Source organism: Helianthus annuus, chromosome 12, assembly GCF_002127325.2.
Source record: "Helianthus annuus cultivar XRQ/B chromosome 12, HanXRQr2.0-SUNRISE, whole genome shotgun sequence".
Taxonomy (NCBI): domain Eukaryota; kingdom Viridiplantae; phylum Streptophyta; class Magnoliopsida; order Asterales; family Asteraceae; genus Helianthus; species Helianthus annuus.
Genome location: NC_035444.2, coordinates 7261389 through 7275089, shown reverse-complemented (window position 1 = coordinate 7275089; position 13701 = coordinate 7261389). Strand labels below are relative to the sequence as shown.

Sequence of the window (13701 nt, the reverse complement as noted above, 5' to 3'; positions counted from 1 at the left end):
TAACGACCAACGACGAATAGTTAAATTATCAAAATCCAATATTTCTTTTTTTAATTCAACGTTTCCCAAGTTTTGTTGGTGTGAATTTTGATCACTTTGTTTTTTATTTTATAATTTTAGGAGGTTTATCCCGTGAAATTCAATGTTACTAGAGGTTTGTCCCATGAAATTCAATTTAATTACAACTTATGAATTTATCATGTAACAATCAAGAGTAGATTAAAAATAATAAGTATTTACAAATAATAATTTATATCGTTTTCATTAATCAATCCGTGTAACACGGGCCATAACCTAGTATATTTATAAAAAAAAAAACGGTCATGCCTTTTTATGCTCTTCTCCGCGTTTATTATACTAGCACATACAAGTACAAACAAATTGTTCACACATTAAAAAATATATAAATTAACCAGGGACACTCAAATTCTTCATGTTTTAAATATAATCAACTAAATTTAAATTTAAAATAAAACAATTATTTCTCTAGCATCATTTTCTATTTCATTTCATAGCAAATTATTACAAAACGAACTTCAGGTTTAACATAAAAAAAATATTGAAATCCTACGAGCGAAACAAGGCACTTATGCTCGAATCAACGACAGGGCCTCAAAAAAGTGCTTATATTTTAAGCTTAAGTACTCTTTCACAAGCAAAGATTTAAAACAAGGCTTCTGAAACTTAGATGAAGGAGCCACTCTGGACTCAGCTGAAGGTCCATGAAAGTAAGCAACCGATATACGATGCTCTGATTGGTTCACCATAGCTCGATGAGTTACAGCCGGAAACTTTGCATTAGAGAATATATGCAATAGGTCACCTGCATTCACCACAAATGCACCCTCAACGGATGGCACCCGTCTCCACCCTAACCCTTCAACAAAAATCTCTAACCCATCAATGCCACATTGGTTGAGAATGGTTAAAAGAAGTGAGTCAGTGTGCGATGCAAGACCAACCGCTCGGCTAGGGTTTGGGCAAGACGGGTACGAGTTAAGTTGAAGTACACTTTGGGAGTCATGAGCTGGAATAGCCCAATTCATTTCTTCTTGTGTGACATCTAATGGTTCAAGGATCATGAGCAAGAGGTTGTGGATAAGTAGTTTCATTTGGTTTTGGTAAGCATCCATTGTGTCACTATAATAATATTTATCAAGGAATCACAAAAACATAGAATTAGTAAATATGTAAAAGAAAATACAAGTAAACCAAGGATAATATAATATGTAATGCAATATTCTGTATTACATCATTATTTTGATATCAAATATGACCAATGTTGATATTATATGCTTGTTAACACATGATAAAAATAAACAAATCACATACGACATAAATGACCATATGGGTGTTTTAACAAATCTGATTAATATATCAAATGTGAAACATAAATTTAATAGCTATACTCAATGTGTTAAAAGAATGTATTCAAATACAATCGATTTTTGTTAAATCCGTATTTATTTATATCCAAAATTCAAAAACAACGTCATTAGTTTATTTCCTTTTCAATATTTAAAAATGATTAAAGACGACCGATTTGCATGTTCTACATTTTTTAACAAAAAAGTCTAATTTATTTATATTTTTACAAAACTTAACGGCCCATTTTTACAATCGTTTGAAATAGATCATAAAACTAGCAACGGCTTATATTTTTCGAAAACAAGTGTTACGATAAAACTTTCCAGTCATAAACTTCGATCTGTGATAGTTGTTTTCTATAGAGTGACATTTATAATTTACAGTATTTAACTAGTATATATATTATTTATTGCATATTTTTTTTTGAAATTGCTTTCCACGTGTAAATTCACCCTTTCGGAGCTATGTCCAAAGGCTGACTGCGCGGGAACCCAGTGGAATTGGTAAACCGTCGCCTTACAAGAGAGTTTTAAACCATTGAAAAACAAGATAATTAATGTATGTATTTGTAATTTATCGCACCGATTGACTATGTTGCAAGTCTTATGACCCATACGTCACATGCATGAATTTGCATGTAAAACGTTGGCTAAAGCCCGAAAATATTATTTTGTTAAAAATGTAATTATAATTTACATGTATTTGAGAAATTTTACAAGAATTAAAACTTACCAAAATCTTTGGTATTCATGTGGCCAAAGAACCTTGGCATCATCAACACAAGAACCCATGATGGTGAACCCTTCATGCCACATACGCTTATCAAAGAAAGGTGATAGCTTAGGCGAACCATATCCTGTGGCTCCATCGACTGATCTCAAAACCTTGCACTTTTCATGAGTCGTAAGAGCAAAAAGCCTTCGTGACTCAGACTCAACCTTTTTGACCAACTCAAAGGGAACCCCATGGTTAACAACTTGGAACACGCCCCATGTTTCGCACGCTTGACTTATAAGAGTCTTTGCGTTAGGACTAGCAAGATCAATAACCGGAATCAATGAATCTTTAAGATCATGAGTTTGAATCTTGTTCAAAGATTCATCAAACTGAGGCCATGAATGCGATTCCGGGAACCCGTCTATCGATTCAAAGTCGATAGGGGTGATATGATCATCGGTTAAAAGATCATTTTTAGAATGTGTGGTCATGATCACAACTCACAATATGTTTGAAGTGACTTTTGTGATTGGGGATTTTTAGAATTCCAAAGGGAACCTTTGTATAGTTGTGGTGCTATTGATCTTGTTAATTTACAAGTCCCCTTATATATACCTATGCACATTAATTACACATGCACATTAATTACACAATTTTTGGATGTAATGAATATTATTTTATTCTCATTAATATTATACCAACAAACTCATTTAATTTAACTAATATACAAGTGGGCAGCTCAACACCGTATGTGATAATGGATGTATGGAGTCATCTTTTGCTTTTGGGTTACCCCGAATTACCAAGCTTTTCCTGGCATAAAAAATAAATAGGATAGTTAATTAATTATACATTTTTTATTGTAATGAATATTATTTTATTCTCATTAATATTATACCAACAAATGGGATAGTTAATTAATTACACAAATGGAATAGCTAGCTCATATATAATGTAAACTGATTTAAACGATATTTAAAAGATGAGATACAAAACAAATATCAAATCAGGAATTTAAATTAATGTATTAGTTTAGTTTTTCTTGTGCAAGACACTTCAGTATCTCACCATACATTTAACCTTTATCAAATCAGGAATTTAAATTAATTTATTAGTTTAGTTTTTCTTAATATCAAATCAGGAATTTCAATTAATTTATTAGTTTAGTTTTTCTTGATCAAGTCAGGAATTTAAATTAATTTATTAGCTTAGTTTTTCTTGTGTTAGACACTTCAATTCAGTATCTCGTCATACATTTAATCTTTATCAAATCAAGAATTTAAAGTAATTTATTAGCTTAGTTTTTCTTGTGTTAGACACTTCAATTCAGTATCTCACCATACATTTAACCTTTATCCAATCAGGAATTTAAATTAATTTTTATTAGTTTAGTTTTTATTGAGTTAGACACTTCAATTCAGTATCTCACCATACATTTAACCTTTATCAAATTATTGGATTTTAATAATCCCAATTATTAGCCATTGGCTGGCAACGCTCCCAACCTTAAAAATAACCAGTAGGGGTCTGATGTGCTAAAAGTGGTTTAATTAAATTAACTAAAATCACACCCTAAACTAGACTCTCTAAGTTTTAAATTTATTACTAAGTCTCTCTAAACCTAGACCACACAACCGGCAAGTGTACCGGTCAATGTAGTATAGCCTAAGTAAGTCCGAGTGTCAAACCCACGAGACTCTACTAACTACGTTAACTAGACTCGACTAACTTATCCAATTTAACTAATTTACTTGTTTTTATTTGTCTTAAGGGGGGTTTTCTAACAAACTACTAAATTTAGGGCTATGCAACGGTTCAGAACCGGACCGAATCGAACCGGAACCGTTAATTGTTAAATTTAAGAACCGGAACCGAACCGTATTAAAACGGTTTCGGTTCGGTTCCGAACCGGTTAAACGGTTCTCATGTAAACGGTTCTCGCAGGAACCGGTTGACAATTAAATCGTAAAATTAACAATTCAGTAAAAACAAATCAAACCATTTAAAACATTAACTAAGAGCTGCAACATTCAAAATTCAAACCAACCAAAATAAATGTAGCAAAGCAATAATAAAAAATTTCAAACCATAAAACAAACTCTAAATAAAACTATTACAAACATCGTGTTAACAATTAAAACAAATATCTTCAAACTTCATTCGATCTTCATCCTCTCAATCTTCCCATAAACATCCAAATGAAACCAAGTGTTAGCAATTAAAAAAATAAACGAATAATGCATCTACTGTATTTGGTTCACGTGAATAGATTGATCAGTTTAGCATCTACTGTATTTACCAAGCGATACACTATTTATATACACATTTACAATTTGATCAACATTGATTTGATTATTTTTGTTCAATTTTTATTTTCACATACAGAAAACTATAAGTATCAGAAAGCAAACATCTAGAAAGAAAATATATGCAATCATAAAAAAAAGGTCATGTAGAATAGCGCAGAGCCGGCCCAATGGGCTTCCAACCCTAGGCCTAGGGCCACCAAAAATGAAAGGCCTCAAAATTTTTTGATGGTTCTTTGTATACTAGGCCCATTTTCTTTATTTTATACTAAACAATAATAAGAAGCCTGCCTGAATCGTTAATAAAAGGCCCAAAGTAAAAATAAAAGGCAGAGCCGGTCCAAAGTAATAAAGGTAAATAATGAAAGGTCGCTTGTCTCGGTCTCCCAAACAATTGACGTACAGAAAGTCGCACAGAGAGAAGAAACAATGAATTTGCAGGTTGGAAAATGGAAATCACGATGTCTTCGCCTCAATCGCCGCCTCAATCTCGATTGCCATTGGGGTTACAGGTATTAATATCAGTCCTTGTTTTTATTTGATATAAGTTCTCGATTTGAATTGATATAAGTTCCCGATTTTATTTGAATCGTCGATCAGTTCTCGATTTTATTTGAATCGTCGATCAGTTCTCGGTTTGAATTGATATAAGTTCCTTGTCTTCTTGATTTGAATCGTCGATAGTTCTTGTCTTCTTGATTTGTGGCAGACGTGGTCCCTTGGTTCATCTGTTCTCGGAACTCAGTGGCATAGAGCCTCAACACTCAGATTCTTGTAACTCGGAAGTCAGTGGCACAACCGCACAGGTTAGATATCTGATTTTTTTTTCCTGAATCAATTTGTTGTTTAGCTGTTTATTCTTCATTCATAATTTGCTATTTTTCTGAATAAAGTTGTTATTTAGGGAATTAGGGCTTATTATCCATCTCTTAAATAGATTTATATTTTAGCAATGTCAAATCGAATTCGATCTTTTGAATCCGGTCATTCAAAAAGGATAAAAAAACGTAAACAAGAAGCTTTAATTGAATCACAAAAGGGAGCACTTCTAAAATTTGTACGCCTACAACAAGTCAACCTACAAACGATAGTGATACACCTACAAATAACGAACCTACAAACGATAGTGATACACCTACAACAAGTCAACCGACAAACGATATTGATACGCCTACAAATAATGAACCTACAAACGATAGTGATACACCTACAAATAATGAACCTACAAACGATGAAAAACCTACAAATGATGAATTTACAACCGATGGAATACCTATAAATTTTGTTGATCCAAGTCAATGGAATAATATTAGTATTGTTCTAAGAGATATACTCGTAGAAAAAGGTCCGATTAAAATTCATGATTACGATTTTCCACAAGATGAACACTCAAGAAGCTTTAATACATCTTACTATATGCGAACATTACCAAATGATGAAACGCTAGAAAGAAAATGGTTGATTTATTCTATATATTTAGATAGAGCGTTTTGTTTTTGTTGTAAATTGTTTAACGTGAATCAATGTACTAGTAGCTTAGCTAAGGAAGGTAATAACGATTGGAAAAATATTAGTAGTAAATTAAAAGAACATGAAAAAAGTAAAGTACATATTAACAATATGAGAACATGGATGGAATTAGAGATAAGATTGGCGAAAAAATAAGACAATCGATAAACAAAATCAAAATCAAATAAATAAAGAAAAAGAACATTGGAGAAATGTGCTAAAAAGAATTATTGCCCTTATAAAGAATCTTGGTACACATAATTTAGCATTTCGTAGGACAAATGAACAATTGTATGAAGAAAACAATGGTTTATTTTTAGCCGGTATTGAGATGATTGTAGAATTTGACCCGATAATGCAAGAACATGTTAGACGCATACAAAATAAAGAAATTCATAATCATTATCTTGGACCCAGAATGCAAAATGAACTAATACATTTATTATCAAATGAGGTCAAAACAAAAATTATTAAAAAGGTTAAAGAAGCTAAATATTTTTCAATTATTCTTGATTGCACACCCGATATAAGCCACAAAGAACAAATGTCCATTATCTTACGATGTTTAGATATTTCGCCAACTTCAATAGAATTTAAAGAATACTTTTTAGAATTTTTAATAGTGAATGATACAACGGGTAAAGGTCTTTTTAATTCTATTACTGAGGAACTTAATAGAATAGGGCTTAATGTGGATGACATTAGAGGTCAAGGTTATGATAATGGTTCAAATATGAAAGGAAAACATAAAGGAGTACCAAAACGATTGTTAGAAGTTAATCCTAGAGCCTTTTATGTTCCATGTGGTTATCATAGTTTAAATTTAGTTATTTCTGATATGGCTAGCGCTTGTGACAAAGTTCAAGATTTTTTTGGAACCATACAACGTATTTATTCTATTTTTGCATCATCCACTAAAAGATGGAAAATTTTACAAGATAATATACGATATTTAACTCTTAAATCATTATCACAAACACGTTGGGAAAGTCGATTAGAAAGTGTTAAAGCAATTAGGTTTCAAGCTCCAAAACTAAGAGATGCATTAATGGATTTGTATCGTGATAGTACCGAGGCTAATGTTAAAAGTGAGGCTAAATCTTTAGTTGAAAATGAGTTGGAAAATTTTGAATTTTTATTAGCGATGGTTATTTGGTATGAGGTTTTACATGCTATTAATGTAGTTATTAAAAACTTACAATCAAAAGATATGTGTATTGATATTGCTATAAAACAACTAGATGGACTTATTATTTATTTTAAAAAGTTTAGGGATGAAGGATTTGAAAATGCTATGATTGAGGCTAAAGAACTTGCTTTAAAGATCGGCATTGAACCTAGTTTTCGTGAAAAACGTGTTATTCGTAGAAATAGAAGATTTGATGAAAATGTTGATAATGAGACTTTGAAAACTCCTATTGATTGTTTTAGAACGGATTACTTTTTATACATAGTAGATCAAGCTAGTGTTTCACTCGAAAGTAGATTTGCTCAGTTTAAAGAGTTCGAACAAAATTTTGGTTTTTTGTTTAGTATAAAAAAGTTAAAATCTTTAGATCAAAAAAATTTAAAAGAGAAGTGCATTTATCGGAAAAGTTTTGGAACTATGATAATCATATTGATATTGATGGTTTAGATTTATTTGAAGAACTAAAAATGTTAAGAGAAATTATACATGTAGAATCTGACACACTCACCAATATATTAACTTATATTAAAAACTTTAATTCTTTTCCAAATAAATATATCGCCTATAGAATTGTGTTAACCATTCCTGTAACCGTTGCTATTGCAGAACGTAGCTTTTCCAAATTAAAACTAATAAAAAATTACTTAAGATCTACAATGTCACAAGAAAGATTAAACGGTTTAGCTATTATGTCAATCGAAAAAGATTTTTTAGAAGAACTTGATTACGATAATTTCATCAAACAATTTACCTCGGTTAAAGCTAGAAAAGTAGATTTTATTTAAACATATACTATAATTATAGAAAACATATGACTTTCAAAAAAAAAATTTAACTACGCCAATTATAAACTTTTTTTAGTTTATAATTGCCGGTCCCAAGCCCGGATAAAGGAGGAGGGTTTTGTTACTAAATATGTTGAAAACGATAATTTTGCAAAAGGGCCACCACTTCGTAGTTCGATTAGGGCCTCCGAAACGTAGGAACGGCTCTGGAATAGCGTACCTGTATTTGCAGGGTGTTGATGGAGATGAACTTGTATGATAGCAATTAGGGTTAGGGTTGAGAGATGGAGAAGAATTAGAAGATGAAAGATGAGATTGTGGAATGAATATAAGAGGAGGGAATAAGAATTAGGATGGTCGTATGATGTTGAAAAGCCTATTAATAAAATAGGGTCTTAAATATTTATAATCCCAACTGGTTCTAGCGGTTCTTTAACCGGAACCGTGGTTTTAACAGGGACCCGTTTTTACCCAAATTTAAGAACCGGAACCGGACCCTATATACAAAAATACAGTTTGGATCTAGCGGTTCCGGTTCGGTTCCCCGGTTATGGAGGTTCTGAACCGTATACTGCTCAGCCCTAACTAAATTAATTAAAATTAATTCAAATTAACTAAATTAACTAAAGCTGAAGGGGACACGAACTATGACTGAGGACGAATTCAAATGATGGGGAACACACTACCTAGGTTAGAATCCTACACATGCTTGACACATTCTATCGGTTATAGAACTAATGTGAAAACCGGGATCTTAAAATACTAACTTACTAGAAATACCGAACCAGACCCTAGATCCTTCTCCAGAGACACTTGTGGCAACCTAATAAGCCGTTAAACTACCAGTTTAAATGGACTCCCTTAGGCCAGGGGGTGTAGCCTCGCGCCACCCCGCCACATCACCAATTATAGCGCCCCATTGCGCCCTCCCCCACCCCGTGCACGTTATCGAAGGGGCGCTACCCCCCACTCGCCAACCCACTAACGGGCAAATTTTTCTGTGTTTTGAGGCATTTGATCAAGAAGACCATTGGCAACGGTAATTTTATAAAAAAAAATTTAAATTCTAATATATATACAAACCTAAACACACACCAATCACAAACTAAAACCCACACCAATTACAAAAAAAAAAAAAACATAAATTCTCTCCAAACATTTTTAAAAATGTCATCTCACTCTTCATCCGATTCGTCCAGCTCTTCATCTGACGGTGTTATCGACGATATGCTTATCGCTGTGACGCAGGAGGCGATTAATTATTTGCGAGAAGAAGCCCAATCGTTTATAACGCGTACCAGACAAGCGCCTCTTGAACGAGATCAGTTAGGTGCTTATGAACGTTTAATGCACGATTATTTTTTGTGAAAATCCGTTGTACGATGATGCACAGTTTAGGCGTCGATTTTATATGAGTCGTCATCTTTTCTTAAGAATTTCTAACGATCTTGCGGCCGAATTCCCCTTTTTCACACAAAGAGAAAGTGCTAGTTGCAAAATTGGTTTATCTGTAATACAAAATTGTACTGCCATAATTCGGCAACTTGCGTACGACACAACGCGTGATGCGTGGGATGAATATTTAAGGATGTCGGCCAGAAGTTGTCATGATTGTCTTGAAAATTTCTATGAAGGTATTTTTATTATTAGTATTGCTATTATTATTATTGTTATTATTATTATTTATTATTATTTTTTATTATTTATAGTTTATTAACACTATTATATTAGGTATTAACTTTCTTTACGGGAGGCGATATTTGAGGATGCCAACCGCTACTGACGTTCCACTTTTATACGAGGCCCATAAGCGGATACACGGCTGGGATGTTGGGTAGTCTTGATTGCATGCATTGGGTGGTGACCACGATGGTCCTACCCTAATATTACAAGTGGTCGCGACTCAAGATTTTTGGTTTTGGCATGTGTACATTGGTGTGGCCGGTGCGAACAATGGCATCACAGTTTTACAATATTCGAATCTTTTCGACGATGTCATAGATGGTGTCGCACCTGATACTTCATTCTATGCAAACAACGTGGAGTATAAGTATGGGTACTATCTCACAGACGGTATTTATCCGGAGTGGGTGACCTTTGTGAAAACTCTTTCGTATCCAGATGACGAGAAAAGAGTGTATTACAAGAAGAAACAAAAGTTGGCAAGAAAAGATGTCGAGCGGGCTTTCGGTGTATTAAAAAGAGATGGTCTATCATTGCCCAGCCTTCGATGATACTTGAAAAGAGTAAAATGAGAAACATCATGTATACGTGCATCATCTTGTATAACATGATATTGGAGGACTCGGGCAGAGCGTTATATGGAGAAAGTTATGATGAAGGTAACCAACCGACGAACCCACTACTCTCATACGCTCAAAAAGAAGTTATCCGAGCGAGGATACGTGACAATGACACACACCATAACCTTCGAGCTGATCTGACTGAGCACTTATGGTTTTATTGTGAACAAGAAGGAGATGACGGAAACGACGAGTGATTTTTTTAGTTACATTGTATTTTTTTTTTTGTTTGAATTATGACATTGTATTTTTTTTTTTTTTTAAATTATGGCATTGTATTTTTTATTTAAATTATGAGTTTTAAATTAATATATCAAAATTAAGTAATGTTTAAATTTAAATAAAAAAATAATTAGGTAATGATGATGGGGACTTTAAACCATTACATGCAAGTTAGGGAGTGACTTTAAAGCCCTCCATATGACGTGGGGCCTAGGTGGATCTGACGTGGCGTGATAAAGCCCCTAGGGGCTTTATACCACACCCTCCAGCCTTACGATATCTCCAACTGTAATAATAAAGTACCCTTATTCAACAATCTACCTCACAACACAAAAGTCAAGGGTAACTATGGATTCCTGATCAAACTCGTTAGGCAAATAGTGAAAGGGAAACTATGGGGATCTTCTCACAAAGTATCTAACCCTAGCAATCTAACACTAAAGACAAACCGACAATCTCTCACCTCACAACTATTGAGATTGGTAAAACACTTAACCCTATTCAAATTATGAAAATCATTCCTATGGTATCTTGGCTAGTCAACCATAAACTAATCAAAAACAAAAAGTAGTTGATCTATCATGAACGTATAATTGAAAGACATTCAACAAGAAACATATGAAGTGAATTACATTCAATGAACTAGATTAAATATGCATACACATCAAACCATAAAAACTAAGTCTTTACTTTAATTATTAAATCCACAAATAATATCCAAGACCGAATAAAAAATAATTAGTCAAACATGGTGTTCATCATAACCTAGGCAGTATAAATAACTAGCCAAGAAACATAACCACTAAAAAGAAACAAGTCTCATACGATAAGCAAATCATATTTAATAGTTTATAAAACACAAAGTCTAACAAAACCAAAAAATAATAAATTGCAAACCAAACCCGAATCTTAAATCACGACTTTGAATATCGAACCAATTCTTTTTCTTTTTCTTGATCTTCTACTTTTTTGTTATATTCATCTTTTTATTCTCAGCCAATAATCATTCGTATCTTCCGACCTGTGCGAATAGTAGCTTAAACAATATTTTCTTTTGAATGGCAAATTTCTTATTCCCTACTGTTTATGGGACTTGAACCTAAGACCTCCCGCTTCCAAAGTGTTTAAAGGCTTTTGTCTTTGTCAATAGACCACCACCCCATTGTTAGCTCTTCAACAATATATAATACCAATTATAGAACCTCATGTAAATATATTAGTAGGGGGATTGGTGTAAATACCCGTTGTATATGTTGTAATTGGTGGCCCTTTGCCCGTTTGAGTCGGGGGTGTTATTTTATTGTTTGGCCTTTTGCCTGTTTAGATCAGAGGTGTGTTTTCTAATGAAGTTTACTTTTCAAAAAAAATATATATATATTTTGTTTTTTTTTCACACTTGGCCGCCTCTCCAAAAATATATATCATGCTCCCCCAAGTTGTAGCCCCCAAAAACAACAATGTGGCAGCTCTTTTTTTTCTTTTAATTCGTCCACCAACAATATAATACCCTGTTTTCTTTTTTTTCACACTTGGCCGCCTCTCCAAAAATATATATTATTCTCCCCCAAGTTGTCGCCCCCCAAAAACAACAATGTAGCAGCTTGTTTTTTTCTTTTAGTTCGTCCACCAACAATAAATATATGCAGCCCCTCTGTTCGATCTCCCTCTTAAAATAATATTAATAATATACATAGTAGCCTTCTTCGTCGCATGTGTTCTGTGTATCTTTTTTTTCCTTCTCCACCGTCCAAAATTATTGCCATACAGTGATACAGCCAACTAATCATTCTTAAAAAAAAAAAAAAAAAAAAAAAAAAAAAAAAAAAAAAAAAAAAAAACCAACTAATCTTTAATATCCTATTGTATTAGAAGTCCCAATATGGGCTCGTATGGATACCGGCCCAACAATAATAATAATATGAAATCGTTTTCTAACTTATAAAATAGAGATAGTGGTCTTGGCACAATCAAAGAAAATAGCGGCAATTTTAATTCGGTCACTGGCGTTTAACTGGTTATTTCCTTATTACTCGTTTTCTCTTCATTTGCATCAGGATCTGGCAAAACACAAAATAATATAATACAACACTAAAAACTAAAAAAAATAAAAACTATACAAAAATTATACACTTTACATAGGACAAATATATGTACTTTACCACACATCATAATCCCACCTTTTTACCTATTGTAAACCAATGTACCTTTACTGAAAGAAAATGAAAAGAGGACAAAAAGAAATTAAGGTTCTGTTACTAAAGGTCCTTTGATTTACAATATGTGAAAAGGTGGGACCACCACTGGTTATTTTTGAAGTTGAGACCGTTGTCGGCCAACAGTTAATAGTTAGGATTACTAAAATCTATTATTACGGAATTTAAATTAATTTATTAGTTTAGTTTTTCTTGTGTTTAATTCAGTATCTCACCATACATTTAACCTTTATCAGATCAGGAATTTAAATTAATTTATTAGTTTAGTTTTTCTGGACACTTCAATTCAGCATCTCACCATACATTTAACCTTTAGATTTGTATTTAATTTGACTTTCATTATATAACTCACATTGGTTAAATTTTTTTAGGGTGTAAGGGCACTCCTCTAAGTGGGGAGTAATCTCTCTTACCCACAGCCAATCAGCAGATGCCACGTTAACTCCCCACTTAACTCCCTCCACACCCACAATTTGATGGCGGCACTCCTCTCTTGTGGGACTTGTTTTTTTATTTTTTTAATTAACAAAATATTTTTATAAAAAGTAAAACATAATTTACATAAAATAAAAAATTACATTTCATTTAATAAAATAAAAATTACATCGCAAAACTACATAAAAATTTTAGAAATTGCACGGGGTTGTTTCTCCATTGCTCGGTTTGGCTTTGTGTTGTATTTGAAAGAATTTTAGAGGAATAAGATTGAAAATTTGTGTGGTAAAAAATTAGATTTAATGGGGTATTTATAGGTTAAAATTGGATTTTTTTTAAGGAATAGTCGTTGCCAAACGTTCAAAAAATCAAAAAGTTTGAAAAGTTGTGCGGTGAATCAATGTCACAGACCTGTCCCCGCTTAGCGTCCCCGAGGGGTCGGCGACGGTGTTCCCGAGCGGTGAACTCACTCACCGCACGCCACCCCGAGGGCGCCCCGTTCACCCTTATAACATTAAAAACACCACCATGCATTTAATCTTCAAGTTTATATTCAATTTGACTTTCCTTATCTAACTCACATTCGTTAAATTTTCTTAAAACATTAAAAGCACGGTTGTGCTTGATTATTATATATAAGGTTATAACGATAAC

The 13701-nt window shown here is 33.0% G+C and overlaps 2 protein-coding genes across 2 annotated transcripts; one reads left to right on the top strand and one right to left on the bottom strand.

Annotated features, from left to right (window-relative positions):
- Nucleotides 1-481: 481 nt before the first annotated feature.
- Nucleotides 482-2642, bottom strand: LOC110896348 (gibberellin 3-beta-dioxygenase 1-like). Its single transcript, XM_022143753.2, has 2 exons — nt 2101-2642; nt 482-1140 (listed from the first exon to the last, which is right to left on the bottom strand). Exons 1-2 carry the CDS (start codon nt 2574-2576, stop codon nt 588-590), a joined length of 1029 nt encoding a protein of 342 aa, XP_021999445.1. The 5' UTR covers nt 2577-2642; the 3' UTR covers nt 482-587.
- A 3589-nt stretch (nt 2643-6231) lies between these two features.
- On the top strand, nt 6232-7536 carry LOC110892367 (zinc finger MYM-type protein 1-like). Its single transcript, XM_022139533.2, has one exon. It carries the CDS (start codon nt 6232-6234, stop codon nt 7534-7536), a length of 1305 nt encoding a protein of 434 aa, XP_021995225.2.
- The last annotated feature ends 6165 nt before the right edge of the window (nt 7537-13701 follow it).